Source organism: Bison bison, unplaced genomic scaffold, assembly GCF_000754665.1.
Source record: "Bison bison bison isolate TAMUID 2011002044 unplaced genomic scaffold, Bison_UMD1.0 scf7180017864474, whole genome shotgun sequence".
NCBI lineage: Eukaryota > Metazoa > Chordata > Mammalia > Artiodactyla > Bovidae > Bison > Bison bison.
Window position 1 is genome coordinate 9,391,028 of NW_011495035.1, and position 24,321 is coordinate 9,415,348.

The following is a 24,321-nucleotide window of genomic DNA, read 5'->3' on the forward strand; positions in this document are numbered from 1 at the left end:
ACTTCATGGGAAATAGATGGGGAAACAGTGGAAACAGTGACAGACTTTATTTTTTTGGGCTCCAAAATCACTACAGATGGTGATTGCAGCCATGAAATTAAAAGATGCTTGCTCCTTGAAAGTAAAGTTATGACCAATCTAGGCAGCATATTAAAAAGCAGAGACATTACTTTGTTGACAAAGGTCCATCTAGTCAAAGCTATGGTGTTTCCAGTAGTTGTGTATGGTTGTGAGAGTTGAACTCTAAAGAAAGCTGAGTGCCGAAGAATTGATTCTTTTGAACTGCGGTGTTGAAGAAGACTTTTGAGAGTCCCTTGGACAGCAAGGAGATCCAACCAGTCCATGCTAAAAGAGATCAGTCCTGGGTTGTCATTGGAAGGACTCATCCTGAAACTGAAACCCCAATACTTTGGCCACCTGATGTGAAGACCTGACTCATTGGAAAAAAAACCCCTGATTTTGGGAAAGATTGAGGGCAGGAGGAGAAGGGGACAACAGAGGATGAGATGATTGGATGGCATCACCAACTCAATGGACATGGGTTTGGGTAGACTCCAGGAGTTGGTGTTGACAGGGGGGCCTGGCGTGCTGTGGGTCATGGGGTCGCAAAGAGTCGGACATTATTGAGCCTCTGAACTGAACTGAACAAAACAGAAAGACCTACAAACATAGAAAACAATCGTATCATTACCAAAGGCAGAGGGTGGGGAGGGATGACTTGGGAGTCTGGAAGGAATATATATACACACTGCTGCTGCTGCTGCTGCTAAGTCGCTTCAGTCGTGTCCGACTCTGTGCGACCCCAGAGACGGCAGCCCACCAGGCTCCCCTGTCCCTGGGATTCTCCAGGCAAGAACACTGGAGTGGGTTGCCATTTCCTTCTCCAATGCATGAAAGTGAAAAGTGAAAGTGAAGTCACTCAGTCATGTCTGACCCTCAGCGACCCCATGGACCGCAGCCTTCCAGGCTCCTCCATCCATGGAATTTTCCAGGCCAGAGTACTGGAGTGGAGTGCCATTGCCTTCTCTGATATACACACTACTGTATATAAAATAAACAACAGGGACTTACTGTATAGCACAAGGAACTATAATCTGTATCTTGTAATAGTCTATAGTGGAAAGGAACCTGAGAAAGAATATATATGTATAGCTGAATCACTTTGCTATATATTTGAAACTAACACAACATTGTAAATCAACTGTTCTTCGATAAGAAATAAGCTATATATATATATATATATACACACACACACACACACACCATTTTGCCCGAGATATTCATTATAGCATTATTTATAATTATAATAAATTTGCTAAAATATTTACTAGTTTCATAATGGTTGAAACAATTAATAGCCTATCATACCGATTATAAAAATTTGTGGATAAAATGTAAGCCCGTATTATATTTAAGTAGATAATAAAGAGAAATATCATATATGTAGCATGTTTGCTATACTGCAAAACAAAACAACTGAAAAGCTATGAGTCCAAAACATGGAATAATTATACTAAAATGAAAATAGGAATTTTATCCGAACACTAAGAAACTATACATAATTTTGTTTTGCTTTGGTTCCTTCTTTCAGCTTCCCTGAATTTTCTGACTTTCCTATACTAAACATGTATCACTTTTATAGTAGAAAAAAGAAAGCTTCCAATTAGCATGGATTTTCCTGCTTCCACTCGGCTTTCTAGTGAAACCAGGGAGATCTGAAAACCTTTTTCAAGAGGCAGTTTCAGAGCAGGCTGCAGAACTAGGCCCCTCTGCAAGTGTCTTAAGAGATGTAACCTCAGTGCTCCCCAGCTGAGTTCAGTTGCTCTGTGAAGGTTCACATTATGAGTGTTTTCATCTTTTCATATTAAAAATGACCTCCTGGCCCGAATGTGAGCTTCCCAGATGACTAAGGCTTGCCGGGCATAGACTAAGAAAAAATAAAGCCAAACTCCTTAGTATTTCATCCTGCCCTTGAATTCTACATGTTATTGCTACTTATGCTCATAGGCTTTGTTGTTCTGTTTTGTTTTCACTCTCTAGATCCAACAAAGGTAATGGTACCTCCTTCCAGTATGGACGTCACTGTTGGAGAAAGTATTGTTCTGCCATGCCAGGTGACGCACGATCACTCGCTCAACATCGCGTTCACTTGGTCGTTTAATGGACGCCTGATAGACTTTGACAGAGATGGGGACCACTTTGAAAGAGTTGGAGGGGTAAGTATAAAAATCAGATTATCCACAGTAAATGCGATGTGCAACTAAAGTGAGTCAAACAACTTGTGTAGACTAATTTGAAAGGAAATATAAAGTTATTCTTTGACGATTTTCTTCAAACACCTTGAAAAACTCTTGGTTAATGTCTGCTCTGTTTTGCATAAGTGTGACCCTGTTTATTGAGTCACTTGTTTGACAGTCCTTTTCTTAACCCTCATAATCCTTAACCTACAGGTTAGCTGTTCGTTTCCATGTATGAATGAGAAAACTCAGGGTTATGGGAGATACATGGCTTGCCTTGGCCTCATTGCTACTAAACTGCAGGTCTCAGCTTTAAATTGCAAATCCCAAATTCTCTGTCCCCCGGTGAACCATATGCCATGGAACTGAATTAATAAAATAGCTCGAGGACAGTTTACTCGTATTCTTTTAGACTGCTGACTAAACTCCCTTTGGCTCATGTAGAATACTCATCATTGTGAGGTTAGGGCTTTCTTTCTTGAATCTGAAAGTCTGATCAGATTGTTTATTATCTCCAAATAATTTGAATTCTAATGATTGAATTTTCCAAAGGCCTTAATTATTTCCCATAAAAAAAAGTAGTACCATTGAACTCACACCAAGAAAACATTAAATTTGGAAACAATTTGAATCTATGACAATCATTTTCAAGAATAGTTTTTCTACCATAACATAGCCCTACTTTCCTATTACTAAGGTAGATTCCAGGGGGAAGGACTACATTGGGAGATTGGGATTGACATATACACACTACCATATATAAAATATAACTACTATATATAAAACACTACTGTATATAAAATAGATAACGAATAAGGACCTACTATATAGAATAGGGAATTCTACTCACTACTCTCTGATGGCTTATATGGGGAAAAAATCTAAAAAAGAGTAGACATATGCATGCATAGCTGATTCACTTTGCTGCAAGTAAACACAACCTTGTAACTCAACTCTACGCCAGTCAGAATTTAAAAAAGATTCATTCCAGCTGCCATTATCATGGAGGGGACTAATCAAAGACAACAGAATGTATGAGCCTGAACGGAGAACACGCCCTTCCTCCATGCTCCCAGAGGAATCTAATTTGCCCATCTCATCTTATCCCCATCTCTTATATTGAGAATAAATGGACTAAAGCTTATAAATTATACCTATGATATGTTGACCCTCAACATCTTCTGAAATATGGTGCTATTCCTATTATTCACATTCTTTCTGCCTTTCCCAAACAATACGCCTCTACTGAATTACCAAACACCCCAAATAATTTCTGTAACTATTTTCTCAAGTCTCCCAAGGATTGTTTATGACTGGTACCATTTTAAATGCACGAGAGAGGAGTTATTTCATTCCCTCAATGGATGACTTGAGTCTACTGATTGTCTCTGGGAACTCTGGTTGAGAAAAGCTGGTTAAAATTGCCATTATTAACCATTCTGGACCACTTCAATATAGTTCAGCCTAATAACCTTGACCAAATAAAGAATGATATTAGCTATTTCACAACATCATTGAAGATACTAAATACCTTCAGGTTTAGAAACCTAAATAGCAGAGTGCCTACCACCAAAAACAGTATGTGAGGAATTTTAATGATTGTATTCACTGAAGGAAGAGTAATATTAGTCCTAATAACATGAGAGTATACATTGAGAAAACCTCCACAGATTAAACAGAATATTTATTTTCATAGTAAAACCAATGTTTTGGGCAGGAGAGATAATAAAAATATTCTCTCAGGATGGCACAGTCAACAACCAATCAGACCAGCTGCCTGGGCTATCAAAATATAAATTCTGCCAATAAGACAGATGTGAACCTTATGCTGAACCACAGAAAGGTGGGCTGAAGCACAGGTAGAGACACCCCTGGACACTGATGACCACCTTTTGTAACGACCTTTGTCCATGGAATCACTCTCAATAGCCCTTTGTATGGCAAGTGTTTGTCTCTTTGTGATACCAGTACTAAAAGTGCCAATCAATCATTGCTAAAGAATTAAGTGCGAGGTTTGGGACATCACTGCAAATTGTGAGAGCTAAGTGTGTTAGCCACCAGGATCATTAACATCTGTGGAGTTAGTGCTGGACAACAAAGAGGTAAGGAAGCAATTCTGAAGTTAAGCCCATTTTGCAGTTTCTACTTGCCAGGTCAGTACTATGAAGATGACATTTGGTAGAGCTAACCTACTGCAGTTTTAATTATTATTATTTATTATTATTATTTCATTATTATTTATTTTATTTTATTATTTCACTGTCCTCTGGTCACCTCCAATGGTTCTGTCAGGAGCAGAGCAGACCACAGCATCGTTTAGTTCTTTATGGTAGGAATGTGAATGTAGATCTCAGTAGTGTGGTCTGAATGACTTCGAAGGGAAAGAGAAAGTTATTGCAGTCTCTTTCTGTGAGCCTCCTACCTCAATCCCGACTTTATATTTCTTTTCTTTGTTTCACTTTTACTTTAAAATCATGCATAGGGAAAGTATACTCCAAACAACACAGTCACAAAATTCTGTTAATTGATATCTGTGCTTGGAAATCTCCAGGCTACCACTAGCTTCTTTGAGCTTCCAGCCCTTGGTGAATAAAACAAATTATTGAGATAGTGTAGCTATTTATTTTAAACTACCAAGACTTTGTACCTTCACAACACACACTCCCTTATGAGGAATATTTTTTGTTTAAGTCTGTGCTCAAAATCCTAGGATGTGAAATTTCTTAGGTAAAGAAGTATTAATAGCCATGGTGATGATGATACCTTATACTTGCAAAATGTCTAATCATTTATCAAGCATTTTCATATGCATCAGCTCTTTAATCCTCAGAAACTCTGTGAAATATGGTAGCAATTATCCCTATTTTACTAGCAATTATAAGACTTTATGAGTAAATAGAATCTAAATGAGGATCCAAGTGTTATAAATTAAAAAAAAAAAAAAGATTTCAGGTTTAAAAAGAAAAGCACAACTCTTCTTGAATTAGATTTAATATTTTTGACATAATTTTTTCCCAGAGAATACTGACCATGGCCACCCCAATACTAGTTTAAATTTATCCCTGCTTTACAGTTTTCAGGATTTCACATACACACACAATCTCATTTGCTTCTCACAAGCTAGTGTCATAGGCAATGAATCCTTCTTTCATAGGTTAATAAACTAAGGCCCAGAGACACACAGCAAGGATCAGCCCCAGACAGCTAAGTTTCAAAGCTTCAGCTCTCTCTTGACAATATGATTTTGCACTTCTTCTAACCCTATTTGTAACTATTGGCAGGTCTATGTCTTTCATTGCCCTGACTAAATATATAATATGTTGTACTGAAATCAAGGATGAAACCAAGTACACACTAATTTAGAATGAGATCCTTCCAGATGACAGCATAGCATTCCAGAAAAGGATAGGGATTGCAGCCTGACCATGTGAGCTTGCAGCCTGACCATGTGAGCTCACAGCCTGGCTCTGCCACTGACCAGCTAAGTGACTCCAGGCAAGACGTCTAGCCTTTCTGTGCTTGAGTTTCCTCATCTGTATAGTAGGGATAACAAAAGTGCCTACCTCACAGGACACGTCAGTACCCAGTATAATACATGCCTGCCAGATATTAAATACCACCAAGTATTATCCAATGTTATTGTCATCTGAAAGAATAACAATAGGGCCAAAATAACCTATGTTACCTTGCCACCCTTCAAGATTTAGAAATAAGCATAGCTTCCTGACTCAACCCTAGGGTGTTCTCCTGCTCAAGCAGCCATTCTCCGAACTTTTGATTAACAGAGCTATGAAACTCTAAGGTGTAGCTGTGTTTTTCAGTTTAATTGCCAGCTTTGTGACGGCCTGTAGCGGCATCTTCTCACATTTACCAAAAGTACTGTGCTGGTAAATGGTGTATAAATATTTCCAGGGCACCTAGATATCCATACTGGGCTGTAATGAGTCCTATTCATCTGCTGATCAAACACACATTTGGCATTGGAAAGCAAATTAGCCCCGTTCTACACTAGGGGATGCAAGATTTCCTTGGAGAGTCTGCTCCTCATAATTCTTTAATTCAAACTGAGGAGCAGTCAGAATGCTGGCTGTAAGACAGTTGTGCAGTAAAATACAGGTGCCTGCGAGCATGGACCTTCCCCCGCCTTTACATATAAAGAGCTCCCAAGCACTGCAGTGCCATCAAAAGCTGTAGGTTGAGGGCATATCTAAAGAAACTCAAGGGACTAAATCAGCAGCCACTTGATGTACATTTCAGTGCTTCCAAGGGAGCTCTCCTCAGTGTTGTGCAGCAGCCTGGATGGGAGGGGACTTTAGGGGCAAATGCATGCTAAATCACTTCAGTCATGTCTGACTCTTTGTGGGCCTGTGGACTGTAGCCCATCAGTCTCCTCTGTCCATGAGATTCTCCAGGCCAGAATACTGGAGTGGGTTGTCATCCCTCCTGCAGGGGAACTTCCCGAACCAGGGATTGAACCCAAGTCTCTTATGTCTCCTGCATTACCAGGCAGGTTCTTTACCACTAGTGCCCCCTGGGGGAGAATGGATATATGTATATGTATATGTATATGTATATGTATATGTATATGTGGCCTGCTGCTGCTGCTGCTGCTGCTAAATCGCTTCAGTCATGTCCGACTCTGTGCGACCCCATAGACGGCAGCCCACCAGGCTCCCCCGTCCATGGGATTTTCCAGACAAGAGTACTGGAGTGAGTTGCCATTGCCTTCATATGTGGCCTGGCGTGCTGCAATTCATGGGGTCGCAGAGTCCGACACGACTGAGCAACTGAACTGAACTGAACTGAACTGATGACAATCTCTTTGCTGTTCTTCTGAAACTATAACAGCATTGTTAATGGGCTATACTCTAGTATAAAATAAAAACATTTTAAAATAAATAAATGCATTTGAAAAAATAATCAGTTTAAGTGCTTCCAACATGGGTGACAAACTCCTCCAGAGACGCAGAGGCCAGACACCTGAGGTCTTATCCGAGGTGTGTCCTGAGGACGTTGCTGTTATTACTAATAACAGGCAGGCTCACGCATTTTTAATAGGCCATGGCTTGCATCGCTAATGTTTTCATCAGCCAGTGTAAAATAAATCTATTAGTCACAGTGTCCTTCATGTGATAATGATATTTAGAGCTCATTAAAAAGTAATTGTAGCCACTTTCCCCTACTTTATCAGCAGGATTCAGCTGGTGATTTGATGATCCGAAACATCCAGCTGAAGCATGCTGGGAAATACGTCTGCATGGTCCAAACAAGTGTCGACAGGCTGTCTGCCGCTGCCGACCTGATCGTGAGAGGTATGGGAATTGGGGGTTTCATTCTTAAAATACTTTCGTGATATCTACTCCTGTGCAGAGCTCTAAAAGCCTCAGTGGTTTAGAATTACCAGCAGAGTCAATAGAAGGAAAACATTGTTAAGGTGTTAAGAGTCTACAAAAGTTTTGTGTACATCTGTTTCTCTCATAGGGGATCAGAAAGTGCAGAGTAAATCCACTTACTCTCTACTGAAAAGAACTCCTCTGAAGGCCCCAAGTGCCATGATTTACAGTGTTGGAGTTGACAGGAACTTCAAGAAAAACTGAGATTAAGAAAAGCAAATGGCTTAAAAAAGGATCACACTGTGCCTTTTGCTATTCGTCTAGGCTGAACCAAATCGGTATCTTAGGTCACTGATCTAAGAGTGGCTTAAGTAAAATCATCACCAGTTTTCCCCAGGTTTTTCCCCCTTAAGTGATTAGTTCTCTCCAGTTTCTACAATATGGCTTTGGAAGGGAATACTTCCTGACTGCCTAGGTTGTAGTAAATCAGCAGGGAGTTGGTATCAGGAACTGACATTCGTGAGATTGTCTTGCATATGACAGACAAGACCTAACTTCAGCCTCATGGCTGTGAGTGACTTGGCTGACTGATTCTTACCAAACCAATGTGTAAAGGAACAGTACGTGAACTTTAAGAAATATTTTTAAATTAAAATTTGGTCTTTGTGAACCAGTGTATCTATCTATCTATCTATCTGTATATATATCAGAATCAAACTGATGCTTGCTCAGGGGTTTGATCAAGTTAAATGCACAGCCAAATCAGAACATCAAAATAATTTCTTAGCCAGTGTCTCCTTCACAAGTACAGTTAAGTCCCCTACGTACAAATGAGTTTAGTTCTGAGAGCATGTGTAAGTCCAATTTGTTCATAAGTCCAACCAAGTTAACTTAGATACCCAACTAACACAGTCGGCTATCTAGTACTGTACAGCAACAGGTTTATAATACTTTTCACATAAAACAAAAACGCAAAAAATAAAGAAAAGATCTTTAATCTTACAGTACATACCTTGAGAAGTACAGTAGTTGGCATGTAGGGGCTGCAGCGAGTGAAGAGGCAAGAGGAGTTATTGATTGGAGCAGGGAGAAGAGGTGGGAAGTGGTGGAACTGAAGGATCGTCAGCGATAGGAGGGGAAGGGCATAACGTCGTTCATGCCTGACGTTGATGGAACATATATCTGCCTCTTTGAAAGTCTGCAACGTGAAGGTTTGTGTGTAGGGAACTTACAATACAGTGAGTGATTTGATGATCCGAAACATGCAGCGGAACACTAATACAAGTGTTTAGGAATCTGGCCAGCAGAATGTTAAGTGTAAGAAAACAAAAATCCAGGTGATACCAGACTTGGAGGCAGGGTAAATCTGAGTGCACAGAGAACAAGATGTTATTGGAAGCAATAGAAAGTGTGGCTGCATCCTCTGCACGTAGCATTGGCAGGGGTGGGAGAGGTGTGGGAGTCAGCAATTCAAACTGATATCAAGAGAGGTTAAAGAAAGATATCTTTTCCATCAGGTCTACTCTGATTCTCCTTTAAATTGCCTTAAAAACCTTTCTGTAATGGTACAGATAAGGGCCAGATAAGAGAGAAAGCTTCCAACCTGGGTAGAGCTACCCAGAAAATAACCGAGGGGACCGTGTTTATTTCCATTTTAAAATACACCAGAGCTGGTCTGCTCTTCCCTTGGGGGCGAAGGAATTCTGTGGCTGAAAATGTATCCTCTATTTAATTAGGATAATGTTCAGATCAGCAGTTTAAGCACCAATAAATTAGAATCATAAAAATGTAAATCAGTAATAGTTGAATTTCTTAAGTGATATTGTATACTTCATTTCACAGAAAATAACATTAAACACCAAGAGGAATCTGCAAATGCTGTCTAAAAGAAAATCTAGCATAATCAGTGAATAAGGCCAATAAATTAATATGCCATTTTAAACCATAATCTTTGGTTTTATCTCCTCCTGCCTCTGCCCTTGGCAGCTTTTCTGCACTTTGCAGAGGAGAGGCAGATATGCATTTTGTTGACCTGTCAGGGATTTTTGTATTTGAAACTAAAAGCTTGAAAGCCTTGCATTTGGCTTCTTTGTTTCTCTGTTATCTACTTTATTTAATCTAAAGCACACGGACAGCAGCTAGAAAGGCCAGTCTTCCCTGAGAAAGATGCAGGAATGCCAGGCATAACACCTGCATCCCCTCTGCTATTTCCTTTGACACAAACTCATGTGAGCCCCAGCCCATGTAAACAATCTGCTTAGAGGATAAACATATGCTCATGTTGTCATTTTGAAAGAGAGACCCAACTTCCCCAAAACAAATGGGTAAAAACATTCTGTGAGGTGTGAACGTATCTACCCTTGGGTGGGGCGGGTAGCAGGAACATAACAAGCAGCAAACCCCACTGTGAAAGTACATCTTATCTCCAGCAGCCAAATTCAGGCCACCTCCTTCCTGTGCTCCTTCTGCTTGCCAACAGTGGGCTCAGCTCTTCCCCGTCCATTGAATTCATTGAAGGATTTGGAGAGGAATGCTTTTCTCCTTTGTGGTACTTTGATTCTAAAGGCCATGGAAGGAACATCTGTTTTTTTGATATTTAGCAAAACTAATACAATTATGTAAAGTTTAAAAAAAAAAAAAAAAAGGAATGGGAACGCTGGGATAAGAAAGCTGGTGAGAAAAAAGAAAATTATATTATTATCTTCTGGACTTTCTGTGGTTAATAAGAATCCTGAAGACCAGAGGTTATGCCAGCTCTATCTAGGTGGCATTAGACTGGCGTGCCGAAATGTCACTATGGAAAATTAATCAGTGCCAGCGTGCAGACTTGCAGACCTTTCATTCAGGAGTAGGAGGGAGAAGATAAATTTAGTCTCACCTGTGGGTCTATAAAAAAAGGCTTTTTAAAAAAGGAAAGAGAAATTTAGGACATCACTGAAAGCATGCAGAAGTGAATCCCAGAACAAAGTGCTACTTGTAGAAACTGCCATTAACTTTTCAGCACTCTGTGAAAGGTCTCTTTCTTCCCTGCCCCTGTGCCGTGGCCCCGGAGTATTTTGGCAGAACATCTGATCGCTCTCCTGGGCATCAGCACATCCCTCTGCCCCCTAGGAAGATCTCCTTACTCCTATCTAGCACACAGGAACTTTGTGGCTCTGTCTCCCTCCCTCGCATTCGACGTCTCTGCCGAGCTGTTCACTCATTAGAAATGCCTTTAACTGCCTTCTAAGAGCTTTTCATATTGGAATCTAGGACAGCTTTGGGTCTTTGCTCCGGCTCTGTGTTATTTTGTGATTGCCTGCCAACCACTTTCCAGCTTTCTGTTTCTTTATGTTTTTCAAGCCTTCATTTAAAACTGATTTCCTCCCATTTTGGTGGTCTAAGCACAGTGCTCTGTGCACTTCCAGAGCAGAAGTAGAAAAATACAGGTGTGACTTACAGAAACTGCAGGTGTGGGTCCTCAGGCTCCAACTTGATTTTGAAATTTCTCTGAAGAAGCCACAGACTTCTGTTTCTTGAACATGAGCCACTTTTCACAGCAGTTCCCTCGCACATGACTGTGTTTTGGCATTTGATGTGGACATCCCAGTGCAGCTGGACTATGCAGAAAAACTCTGTGACCCCAAAGTTCTAAAGTCATTTTTTCTCACACCATCAGGGGTAGAAATGACCTCTTTCAGAAGACTCAAATCTTCATTTATCACCACTGTAGCCCCAGATAACAGTGTCCAGTTCATAGTAGGAACCTGTAAATATATGATGGGTGGATTAATGAACTTGGTTCCTCATAGTACCCCAATATTCTCCTTTGGCATCTGGAAAAAAATATTCTATTGTAATTGTTGGGTACCTATTAGTTTTTCCTATTCTGTAGTGAACCCCTGGAGGGAGGAGGCCACACCATGTTTCACTCATCTATGTAGTTTCAGAGCCTAGAAGGAAGATAGGCACCTCACGGGTATTCAAAAAGGAATTGTCAAGTGTTGAACTTGGGGCTGGATGAATCAAGAGTTGAATAGAGTGTTGACCATTCAACCGAATGGTCACTTGCTTGGACATTTGAACACACTGCTCCACTTCTGAGGGTCTTGCTCTTTCTCAGGTCCTCCAGGCCCCCCAGAGGCCGTGACTATAGATGAAATTACAGACACCACGGCTCAGCTCTCCTGGAGGCCCGGGCCTGACAACCACAGCCCCATCACCATGTATGTCATTCAAGCCAGGACTCCGTTCTCCGTGGGCTGGCAAGCGGTCAACACAGGTACTATATTGAACCTCTGATTCCGGTGTCTCATCGGGGCTTTGGCAACTCGGCAGAATGGACACAGCTGTGAAGCAGAGGCTGAGGGGCCTCTTGTTTCTCGTTCAGACACATCGCTACAGATGAGACTTTCAGGCAGCGTTTCCCAGACCTCAGCCCACCATACTATCATTTATTTAATATTTTTCTTTCTATTGATTCAAATTTGCTGGTTCTTTAATTCGTTCTAAGCCACAGTATCTAAAATGATGTTAGGTTTTGGCGGTGGTGGTGGTTTAGTTGGTAAGTCGTGTCCGACTCTTGCAACCTCATGGACTGTAGCCTGCCAAGCTCCTCTGTCCATGGGATTCTCCAGGTGAGAATACTGGAGTGGGTTGCCATTTCCTTCTCCAGAGGATCTTCCTGACCTGGGAATCGAACCCTGGTCTCCTGCATTACAAGCAGATTCTTTCCCAACTGAGCTATGAGGGAAGCCAACAAGGTCTTGTGTTGGTTTTATTTTTTAAACGTATTTGGAAATACATTTGTTATAAAAATAAATGCGTCATCTGTCTGTGCATTACCTGAAATTGTCTGTGCGCCTCTAGCGGTGCACTTTGAAAAGCAGCGGGTTCGTTACTCTATAGTCACAGCCTGTCAGGTTTGTACCCAGCTTTCAAGAAACCTGTATCTAAGGACTGCATGGAGACTCTTGACTTGCTGTCATTTTTTTAGATGGATACATTTGAGTATGAAGAGGCATGAGGTTTTGTTGAAGCATACGTGAGTAGGCCTACCACTTCTGCTCCTGTCTACACCTCTCAATTGACTCAGTTTGTTATTTTATTTAGGTTTTGTTTGAGGAAAAAAACAAACAGTTATTATAAGCACGTTGCACACTCCTCTGGTTTTTCCATTTGAGCATATCTGACCTCAGAAATGGGTTTCTGTGTTTCCAGCTGACACTGACTTTCTCCTGGGTCACGGGAGTGTTTCAGGAAGAAAGGAAAGGAAATCTGGAAATTAAGGATATACGACTTCTAATCCTGAGCAGATTTCTATACATCTTTATTTTCCTCTTCTGTTAAATGGGCAAAATAAGAACAGTTATGACCCTATACAGAAGTGATTGTGAAACTTAAAAAAAAGTAAATCACTGCATAAATATGATGAAGGAAAGGAGGGGGATGAAGATATTGATATTCACAACAATGATAAGGATAGTATACAAAAGAAAACAGCTACAACTAGAATTGGTTGAGCGCTTATAAGTGCTTTTCTTGGGTGTTCTCAAATGCACTGTAAATAGATGTTATTAGTTTTATTTCACAGTGAGAAAACCAAGGCGTGGAAAGGTTAAGCAACTTTCCTAAGGTTCTTCGGCTGCTAAGAGTGAATTCAGGATTAGAATCCAGGTTGTCTGACTGCAGAGCCCACACTTTTCACCTTTGGAGGGAAGGATTGTATACATGTGGTCCCAAGGAGGCTGGAAGTCACTGAAGTCTGGTCACTGGGGCCTCAGCTTTGTCACAGGGACATCCCCTGGGCCCATTGGGAAATCTTTATGGTAATCAGTTCAAAACCCAAAAGGTTGCCCAGAGAGTGTAGAAGCCAAGTCCAGGGCTCTGTGGCTTGCGGCTTCAGGCAGTGAGCCCCGTCCTCTGTGAAGGAGCCCTGCTGAATGAACACTGTCAAATGCTGCCTCTCTGATCCCGCTTTTTGTGTTCTTCATGGACCGTCCGTTCTACATTTGCAGCTTCTTTCTTTTGATATGCTGATACAATTCACTGACAGTAGTTGTATCAATCTATATCATTATTGCTCCGTTGTTGTTAAAGGTAGTGGCACCCCACTCTAGTACTTTTGCCTAGAAAATCCCATGGACAGAGGAGCCTGGTAGGCTGCAGTCCATGGGGTCGCTAGAGTAGGACACGACTAAGCGACTTCACTTTCACTTTTCACTTTCATGCATTGGAGAAGGAAATGGCAACCCACTCCAGTGTTCTTGCCTGGAGAATCCCAGGGACGGGAAAGCCTGGTGGGCTGCCGTCTCTGGGGTCGCACAGAATCGGACACGACTGAAGTGACTTAGCAGTAGCCGCAGTTGTTATAATGGAGCTTGGGCCATGTGGTCAAAGATGCAAATCCACTGTGACCTTGGGTGAGTCATTTGACCTTTATGTGGTACCTTTTCCTCATCTATAAAAATGAAGAGAGTAAGTTCACCGTATTCCTAGGGTAGTTGTAAGAATTAAACAATGTGCCCAGTCCTATTCAGTAAAAACCGCGAAACATGTGAGAGAGAACAAGAGTGATTACAGTCAGGTAGCCTTGGGCCTTGGAGACTGTCTTTGTGGTATCATCTGCTGGTGTGAGATTTGAGTTGATTGGTCTGGCGCGGAGTGATCTGGGATGACCGCCGTGCAAGGGCTGTTTGTGCAGCTGCCCTCAGACCTGCGGTGGTGCCCTGGATACAGTGACGGTGATGGTGGTGATGAACCAAGTTCCAATCTTCCTAACACGGAATTCTATGGAACATCCTCACCTTTTTTTTAACCTTGTAATAACTAAAGTTTATGGCATATAATTTTGAATGCCTTTTAATCAGTATTTTATTACATACAACTTTGAATCACAGTCTTTTTCTTAAATACTTTTTCTTAAAGTGGGACAAGTATTAAAATCAACTATTTCACTTTCTTTCGATGTCTTTCAGTCCCAGAACTCATCGATGGGAAGACATTCACAGCCACCGTGGTGGGTCTGAACCCCTGGGTCGAGTATGAATTCCGCACAGTTGCAGCCAACGTGATTGGGATTGGGGAGCCCAGCCGGCCCTCTGAGAAGCGGAGGACAGAAGAGGCCCGTGAGTAGCACCCCGAATACAGCAACTCCTGCTCCTTAGGGAGAGGCGTTTAATCACCCTGTTCTTCAGCCCTAAGGAGCTTCAATGTTAAACATCCTTCCCTACAATGACTGCAGTCATCAGAAATGAGGCCAGTAGATGCTCAGCTTATTAACCAGCAGGGAGTATCCTTTCTATTGTTGTTTTTATTTATTTATTTTTGTTGAAGTATATTTGATGTACAATATTATACAAGTTAGAGGTGTACAGTTTGGTGAGTCACAATTTTTAAAGGTTACACTCCATTTATACTTATTATTAACTATTGGCTATATTCCCTATGTTTTATGAGTATCCTTGTACCTTATTTTGTACCTAATGATTTGTACCCCATACTTCCCTACCCTTACAACATCCCTCCCCTACTCCTGTCCCCACTGGTAACCACTGGTTTGTTCTTTCTCTCTCTCTTTCTGTGAGTCCCAGCACTGAGTTTCAATCCAGAGTTACAGTCTCACTCTTCACTGGGTTCCCTGGTCCAGGGTGAGACACCTGTCTTAGTTCCCTCAAATGCCATGTCTTTCTTCCTTGGTTCCTTTGTCACCAAGACTTTCCTACCAGGATTATTATTGTTTTAAAGGCACAACCACAGTTCAAATGCTGTCAACTCACAGGAATCTCAAGTGACAAAGATTAAGTTCTTCAGAAATGTCCAGTCCAATTGTCCTTAGGGCATAAACCCTTCCCAAAAGCTAAGGTTGAGAAATGAAAGTGTTAGTCACGTCATGCCTGACTCTTTGCAACTCTGTGGACTGCAGCCCACCAGGTTCCTCTGGCCATGGGGTTTTCCAGGCAAGGATACTGGAGTGGGTTGCCATTTCCTTCCTGCTAATTCATGCAAGCCCGATCAACAGTTCAGTAGGAACTTCTGTATACACAGCTTGGGTGAACGCAGGGAGAGAAGAGTATGAATTCATCAACATTCCTTGTCTTTGTCTCACATGGCGTGGAAGGCCTAGGTGTGGGTCTCTGTGAAGGTCCCAACCGTGATGAGACCAGTGTTTGTCGTTGTTATTGTTGTTCAGTCGCTCAGTTGTGTCTGACTCTTTGTGACCCCATGAACTGCCGCACAGCAGTCTCCCCTGTCCTTCGCCATCTCCTGGAGGTTGCCCAAACTCATGTCCCTTGAGTCAGTGATGCTATCTGACCATCTCATCCTCAGAGTTTGTTGAAGAAAGAGCAAAGCCCCAGAGCAAATGGGGCCTCTGACCCTACTCTTGGACACAAATCCATCTAGATCTGTTTCACTGTCTTTATCCAAGGGGACATACCCAGGCACCACATCTCTACCCCAGCCAGACATTTTCAGATTCTGTCTGGAGCTGTTCACTTACATGATGATAAGCCAATAATCCCGATGCTTCCTCCCCCACTGTGAAATCATAATTTAATTAATTCCTCTCAGCAGTCCTGAGGACAAAGCTAGCCAAATTTCCCCTCTTTTACAGAGAAAACTGGGGATCAAAGAGTTTAAGCACAGTGAGCCAGAGGTCAACCTCTGTCCACCACTTCCTTCAACACCCAGCTCACAACTCACGTTGCTCTGAGAAGCCATTAGCCCAGCCCTGCTCTGAGCAGCCGCGCTGCCGAAGGCTGCCGCCCGCCTCCGTTCTGTCTGTGCGGCTCTGTTGTTGGCTGTCGACATCGCTCTGTAATCATCCTGCGTGTGCTCCTGCCCCCTCGACTAGACTGTAAACTCTGCCTGGGCAGAGTGTGTATCGTCTCTCCTTCGTGTATTGCCACGTGGTTAATAAATGCCTACCCAAGCATTAGAACCAGAACCTCGGTCCTTTTCTCATCCCCCTGAACCTCGGCCTCTAAGGGTGGAGCTGAACCATTGTTCAGTCTTGTCCGATAATAGATGTGCCTTGCTGAATGGGAAATAGGTCGCTATGGAATAGTGATTTCCTTGGTATATTTCATTTCTGTGAACTGATGCTTTAGACCCCTTGATCATACCATTTCTGACCTCAGAAAACAAAGCCATGCACATCTGAGTATTCGTTAGAGTGGGTCACCTCAGCCCGACACCGTCGTGGCCCTCCTGGCCTTGGTCACCTGACATGACTTGTTTTTGTCTCCTCAACAGTCCCCGAAGTCACCCCAGCTAACGTCAGTGGTGGTGGAGGCAGCAAATCTGAACTGGTTATAACCTGGGAGGTAAATGAATCATGAAACAACAGCAACACACATTAGTCCAGGCTATCTTATCATTTTATTCTGTGTTAAACACATCTAGGAAGTTTCCTCCTCTGTTTTTAACACCTAAAATCCATTTGAGTGCAGACACTCCCTTTCACAACATTAATGGTCAGCAGGAAGAGATGATGTTTGCCCATCGATTATGGAGTTAAGTTTTAATTCAGTTCATCACAGAAAAAACAATCATGAAAGGGAAGACAACACAAGAAAAAAAAGTGTATGTAATATTATACATAAAAGAAGTCTGGCTTAAAGAAAACCAGTTTTTTTCTTTTTTTCCTGAATTACTTCAAGGCCAATTGTGCACATTAGACTCCGTGTGCTAACACAATTTCCTGGGGTTGACTTTGCTGCTGGAGCCCTCTTGTGTAAGGTTATTTTTAAAAACGTAGAGGTTTATTAGTCACTCATTTATTGAAAATTGATTTTGAGAGAGGAAGTCAGAGTCTCAGCAAAAGTTCTAAATGTTTCTGAAGGATTCTAGACAACAAGCCCAGAAGTTCAAATCTGTCATTTAACCAAAGCCCCAGCAGTGAGATAAACCACTCACCCTTTCCCGGTCAGCACTTCTGAGCTGAGAGGGAAGATTTGGGCTGAGCAAGATGATTCTCACTTCTTTGATGAGAGCTGCTTCATTGAGTATCTGTGTGACGCTGGAGGAAGAATCATGTTGGATGGTACATGTTGGAAATGTTGGGTTTTAGATCAACTGTCCAGTGTCTCCCACCGTCATTTCCAACAATTTCAGAGTTGGTCTCCCACATCAGGAAGCCAGGCTTTCCACTGTAGGTTTACGGTGACTTTTTTAAACTCCTGCTGCAGTCCCCTCTGAATATCGAAGCTAGACTGATGGCAAGTCCCAAACTGAAGACTCTCCACAAAACCCACGATGAGATAGGATGGAGGCAAGATGGGGGTGTGGGTGGTGGTGGAATAAGACAATGTGGCATTTGAATCAAGCTACTGCAGTCTCTGAAGACCACCTCCCTTCTTTCACAGACGGTCCCTGAGGAGTTACAGAACGGCAGAGGCTTTGGTTACGTGGTGGCCTTCCGACCCTACGGCAAAATGATCTGGATGCTGACGGTGCTGGCCTCCGCTGACGCCTCCAGATACGTGTTCAGGAATGAGAGCATGCGTCCTTTCTCTCCTTTTGAGGTTAAAGTGGGTGTCTTCAACAATAAAGGAGAGGGCCCTTTCAGTCCCACCACGGTGGTATATTCTGCAGAAGAAGGTATGATGCTTCTTCAGTTTTAAGATTGATTTTATTCATTTGTTTATTTATTTATGGCTGCTCTGGTCTTCGTCATTACATGTGGTCTTTCTAGGTTCAGAGAACAGGGGCTACTCTCTAGCTGTGGTGTGCGGGCTTCTCACTGCAGGTGTGTGGGCTTCTCCTCTTGCTGAGCATGGGCTCTAGGGTGCAAGGGCTTCAGTAGTTGCTGCTCCTAGGCTCAGTAATTGTGGCTGGTGGGCTCCAGAGCACAAACTCAGTATTTGTGGTGCTCTGGCTAAGTTACCCCCCGACACACCCCACATGTAGGATCTTCCTGGACCAGGGATCAAACCAGTGTCCCCCCTGTATTGTAAGGTGGATTCCTAACCACTGGACCACAAGGGAAGCCCTAGATGTTGATTTCAGGATGTGCCGTCAATTTAGCACTACCCATAAATTGAAGGCATATCCTGACTTGAGAAAAGTGTAGTATGAAAAATACATTTCATTGTCTTCCACCAATCTCTTAGAAAGATAGCAACTCCATGATATATAGAAACAAATGGATATCCACTATTAATTCCAATGCTAAGGACCAAAATCACAAGCACTATAGAAGATCTTCCATTTATATGTAATATTACTTTCAACAGAATTATATTTTGTAGCTTTAGGTGAACACTAAAATATAATTTGCATTTCCTCTTACCACTTTTCATATGTCATAGTATACTCAAAAATTATTCTGTTATTAAGTAGAGAGTCACGAAGCATGTGATTGTTCTCACTGTCACCCATGGTGTTAGCACGTTGAGGGGTTCTCATTTATTTGTACTGCCTCAGTGCTAGCATTGCTCTTAGAATGCCTTGCATAATGGCCTTCATTTCCATCGGCGTTCGCCTTCATTGTTTCAAAGCTGATATTCGGAATGAGACCATATTAAAACAGTTGCAAGTTGAGTCATTGATTTGGAGTAAGTGAAGATGCAGTCCGTTCTGTACAGAAAGAGAAGGCAGCCCCTTAGACTCAGCAGTTCTCCATGATCTCACCCTCACCTCTCTTTTCTGCTTCATTTCCCTGCATGATCCATGCTCCAACCATAGCCAGAGGATTTGCAGTTATCCAAAGAACCTTGAGTCCCTAGCATATGCTTCAACTTCTTTTAATGTTCTCCGCCTTGCCCACTTTGTGATTTCACAGTTACCTTTCAAAATTCAACTTGAACAACTAAGGCCTCCTCTCATTTCCTGAGGCCAGCTGACTGAGTTGCTTCTCTTTGTCCTTGTACCGTAACATTCCTCTGTTATAATTCTCATCTCAATGTATTATAAATTTTGAGTTACAGTTTTATATTCTCACTAAGGTGTATTTCCTGAGGGCCAGATATTTATTTTTTCACCTTTGTGTCACCAGTGTCTGAACATGTATGCCACACAGACCCCTAATAAATACTGAGTGAATTAACACGCAGATAGAATAATACATTATTATAAATAGACACAACCTTAGTGGCCTCCACCTCCAGCATGTGCTGGAACATAATGTGGATTTCAGAAGGAGCACACAAGTTACTGTTAATGGTTCTAGGTGAACCTTTAAAAATATCTGATAGTTATATATTGGTTTGAATTGCATCCGAAAATTTACAGCCATCAAATCAAAACCAGAATTTCATGAAGTTACAGCTACAATATGCCTAAGCTTTTCCTTGAGAAAGACCACTGACAGGAAAACCTTCACATAAAAATGGTACATAGCTCTGGCAGAAATCTGGCAAAAAGAACTGAAATGTGGGGGACAGACTTGGTCTAGACTCTCCTTTGCAACTAAGGATGCTAAGGCCCAGAAAGCATAAACGCCTTGTCCAAGACATACAGCTGGCAGTGCAGAACTGAACTGTCACCCAGCCCTCCTGTAACTTAGTCAAGTCAGTTCATTCTCCTGTTTTCTGTCTCTCTCATTTTCATAACAGCGAGTGGAACTCTCACCTATGACAAATGCTAATTAAGAAGGATGTATATTAAATAAATTGCTGGCTAGGAGAACTTGGCTCTTAAACTTCAGTTTCCTGGTTTATTTCCCTTCCAGTTCGGTTCAGTTTAGTTCAGTCGCTCAGTTGTGTCTGACTCTTTGCGACCCCATGAATCGCAGCACACCAGGCCTCCCTGTCCATCACCAACTCCTGGAGTTCACTCAGACTCATGTCCATCGAGTCAGTGATGCCACCAGCCATCTCATCCTCTGTCATCCCCTTCTCCTCCTGCCCCCAATCCCTCCCAGCGTCAGAGTCTTTTTCACTTAACTCTAAATTCAGAAGCCAAAGACTTTGAACTGCTCTCTTCAGCACCGTCTCCATCACCACCCCCTCCCAGCCATTAATCCTGGGTCCTCTGTGAAGTGAATGTTTGGGTCATGATCAGTAAAGATTAGTCTACAATAATGGATTCTTTGCATCTATGATGCCAGTATCCAGAACCTTATTTGAATATAGCTGATAGAGTTGTAAATTTTTCCACACTCATCTGCAGAACCCACCAAACCACCAGCCAGCATCTTTGCCAGAAGTCTTTCTGCAACAGACATTGAAGTTTTCTGGGCCTCCCCTATGGAGAAGAATAGAGGTCGGATACAAGGGTATGAGGTAAGCAAGAGATGGGTGCCTTGGTTCTGGGTAAGGGTCTGTACCCCTCAGTGAGATCTTTCCACACACACACAGATGGAAAAAAGACCTCGAGTTCCATGTAGAGACATTTGTTTTAGAAGACAGTGGCTTCTAGAGGAGCACGGATGAAGGCACTGAGCATTTTGCTGTGAGCTTCCTCTTTCTGAATTACAGAGACCTCTGTCCAAACACATGCAGGTCTGAGAATATATAAGATGGTTGGCAAGTTGAGCTTTGATTTCTGATACACCCAGGATCACTTGGCCTCAAAACAAGGTGGGGGTCAGGGAGGGAGAAATAGCAACAGTGGTTGTAGCAATTTCCCATCTCACTCTGAAGCTCAGAACAAAGAGGGGGCCTTTTTTTTATTGCCAGTTATTTCTCAGTGCACACAAAGGTCTTGGTTCTGAAGGCTCTGCTTATGACTTGCTATACAGAAAATTAACACTGTCATAAGAATCTTGTATGAAAAAAAAAATCACATTGGAGGTATCCCCAATAGGTATGACATCCAAGGTCTTCCTTTGTGTTATCTCAGGTTAAATATTGGAGACATGATGACAAAGAAGAGAATGCTCGAAAAATACGAACAATAGGAAATCAGACGTCAACAAAAATCACCAACTTAAAAGGCAGTGCCCTGTATCATTTAGCTGTCAAGGCATATAATTCTGCTGGGACAGGCCCCGCCAGTGCAACAGTCAACGTGACAACCAGAAAGCCACGTAAGAATATTCTTGCTCAGAAATATTTCAGGGATTCATCAAACATATTCCAAGTTCATTGCCCATCCCTACCTCCCAGTGATCATTTGCATACTAATTGGTATCATTATGGAGATTCAGATTTACCTTAGCATTTTAACTGAACCTTCCCGAATACCATGCAAAATTCATTGCTCTGGAGGACAGAAAGATAAATGTTTTCTCCTCACTGGGAAGGGCTACTTCTTTTAGCTATAAATGTTAGGCGACCAACTGAATCTTTTTCCATTTGCAGCGCTGTATCTCGTCAGATTTTAGTGACCTTGAAGACACATATTAGTGCAATAGCCCGTTAAATTGCCTCCACTCTCAAATTCTAGGAAGGAGATATTCCTCAGAATCCATTGAGACTTAATAATCTGTGACTTCGTATATCTTAATTTTTTTTTATAGCGCCAAGTCAACCCCCCGGAAACATCATATGGAATTCATCGGACTCCAAAATTATCCTCAATTGGGATCAAGTGAAGGCCCTGGATAATGAGTCAGAAGTAAAAGGATACAAAGTGGGTAATTTCTTTTTTTGCTAAGGCACCTATACTCTTGCTGTTAATGGGGGCACGCTGTTCTCGTGAATCTGTCCTCACTTTCGCAGATGATGCTCTCACAGACTCATTTCTGCATCTCTGCCCCAAAGTGGTTTGGTCTGAGTTTTATAAATGGTCCCTGACAACTGACCAGGATTGAGAGAATCGCCTAAACTTCAGTCTCAGGCAGAGTCAATCGGAAGCGGTTAAAGACCCTGTGTTTGGGTCTATAAAAAAATCATGAAGATCCACATTTTTAATATCTCCAAAGTCAGTTTTGTTTTGTTCTTGTCTTGATCACATTTTTAATCAACAGTAGTAACTTCTCAGTGTTAGTAATGGTTAATTATTTTTGGTCATGTCCCTTTTGTTATGGAGATATTGTTGATGTTGTTTAGTCACCAAGTCATGTCCAACTCTTTGCGACCCTCTGGACTGTAGCTCCCCAGGCTCCTCTGTCCATGGGATTTCCCAGGAAGAATACTGGAGTGGGTTGCCATTTCCTTCTCCAGGGGATCTTCCTGACCCAGGGATTGAACCCGCATCTCCTGCTTGGCAGGTGGATTCTTTACCACTGAGCCACCAGGGAAGCCCATATACATGCATGTGTATATGGATTCGGATGTACACATATACACAAGAATTTTTTAGGAAATTCATTTACCTGATCCTATAAATGTTGGCCTGACTTTAATAAACTAGAAAAGGAAATTGATTGTAGCTGTGGTGCCGCAGTCATTAAAATTAAAAGGCATTTTAAGTATCCTGTTTTGTTTCACTTTTAAAGAACATTTGAGGCAACACAGGCTGAACAGAACTAGTCGGCAGGATGCATCAGGCCTGTATGCTGCTATTTTGTGACATTTTCGTCCGGAGCTGTGGCGAGCAGCACACTGACAGTGCTGTCAGGCACTTGTTGTGAAGCCAGGGCTGGGAGTTGACACAGTTAGCCTTGAGTGGTGTGATTAGAGGATTCGGAAAGCTTCCCTCCTATGGACCGTTTTCCTTTGTCCATGCGCCACGGTGATTTATATTCTGCAGCAGGGAAATAGTCCCTAAGAACTGATCTACAACCTTCCACTGGATCCCTTTTTAAAAGTAAACTTTCTAGAAGGGTCTGACAGACTAGAGCAAAAACAACCACGTCTTGATCCTCTAGTCACTATGTGACTTTAGGTAAATCACGTAACCTCTCTGGGACTGCATTTCTCTTTTGCTAAAGGAGAAATCTGCCAGTGTCTTCATTTCCCCCAAGCCTTTACGGCTCTATTCCTTCTCCTTGGGACTGCCCCCTTCTACATCTGCATCCTTAATCGGGTCTGAGATGAGAAGCCTTCCCTGGTGGCCAGAGCTCTCACAATTTGTCGGATTTTTAAAAGTACTTTCCATCCTCTTGGGTAACTGTAATTGGCTGATGACTTACTGTGAATCCTCAGACAGTGGGCCTCATGAGCACGTAGCCTGAATGGTCCCCGGCTGAATTTCTCCAGCCGAGGATGCGTTCTCCACAGTGGTGTGAGAAGGGAGCCCTCATCTCCTTAACTCCTAAATCATTAGTCTCTTAGTGTGAAATAATTGGAAAGAGTTCATCCGACTAGTTTTATCCAACTTGAGAGAGGCATGGGGTTTGGGAGGCTGGAAGATGAAAGAGAAAGGACTGAAACGAAGCAAAGAAAGAAGGCAAGAGTGAAGAGGGTTCTCACAGTTCTCTGACCCATGCTGACACTGCCGGGACTTTGAACACGGCATGAAAGAGATGCAGATGTGATTGGCCTGAATTAATTTAACCAAACCAAAGGAAAGAAGGAAAAAAGTACAGGTGACAGAAAGTCTTCCTCCTGGCTTCCAGTGTCAGCTAGTAGAACAGGAGAGAGAAAACACAATAAAAATCCCAAAGCTTTAGCACTCCCTGAGGAGGGGCATGAGTTCCATGAGAGAAGCTTTTACTAGCTTTTAAACCGCATGTTGAAACCGGTGCTGAAATAAAATTGAACGGCAGGGAGCTGCCTAAAGAATTTCAGGGAACCAAGCAAAATGTTAGCTGGGCAGGAAATCCCGGAGATCATCCAGCCAAAGCCCTTCATTTTACAAATGCAAAAACCGAAGGCTGTTGAGTAAAAGGACTTGGAGTGCCATCAGCTTCCACAGGGCAGAGATGTATACACAAGCTGAAGTCTGCTTCAGTGAACTGAGTCTAAAAGATTATAGGCATTTTTAGAAGAAGAATTGAAAAA

General features: G+C 42.3%; 1 protein-coding gene across 3 annotated transcripts in view; it reads left to right on the plus strand.

Moving 5' to 3' along the window:
• CNTN4 (contactin 4) overlaps positions 1-24,321 on the plus strand; it is a 999,337-nt gene that overhangs the window by 963,788 nt on the left and 11,228 nt on the right. For 2 of the 3 annotated variants that reach the window (XM_010862023.1, XM_010862024.1), the window contains 9 exons: positions 2,041-2,216; positions 7,429-7,549; positions 11,673-11,831; positions 14,527-14,676; positions 16,805-16,875; positions 17,917-18,151; positions 20,663-20,775; positions 21,335-21,521; positions 21,954-22,066. In XM_010862023.1, coding sequence (XP_010860325.1) covers positions 2,041-2,216; positions 7,429-7,549; positions 11,673-11,831; positions 14,527-14,676; positions 16,805-16,875; positions 17,917-18,151; positions 20,663-20,775; positions 21,335-21,521; positions 21,954-22,066 — 1,325 coding nt within the window. The remainder of the gene's footprint in view (positions 1-2,040; positions 2,217-7,428; positions 7,550-11,672; positions 11,832-14,526; positions 14,677-16,804; positions 16,876-17,916; positions 18,152-20,662; positions 20,776-21,334; positions 21,522-21,953; positions 22,067-24,321) is intronic. The other variant, XM_010862025.1, reaches the window with a different exon arrangement.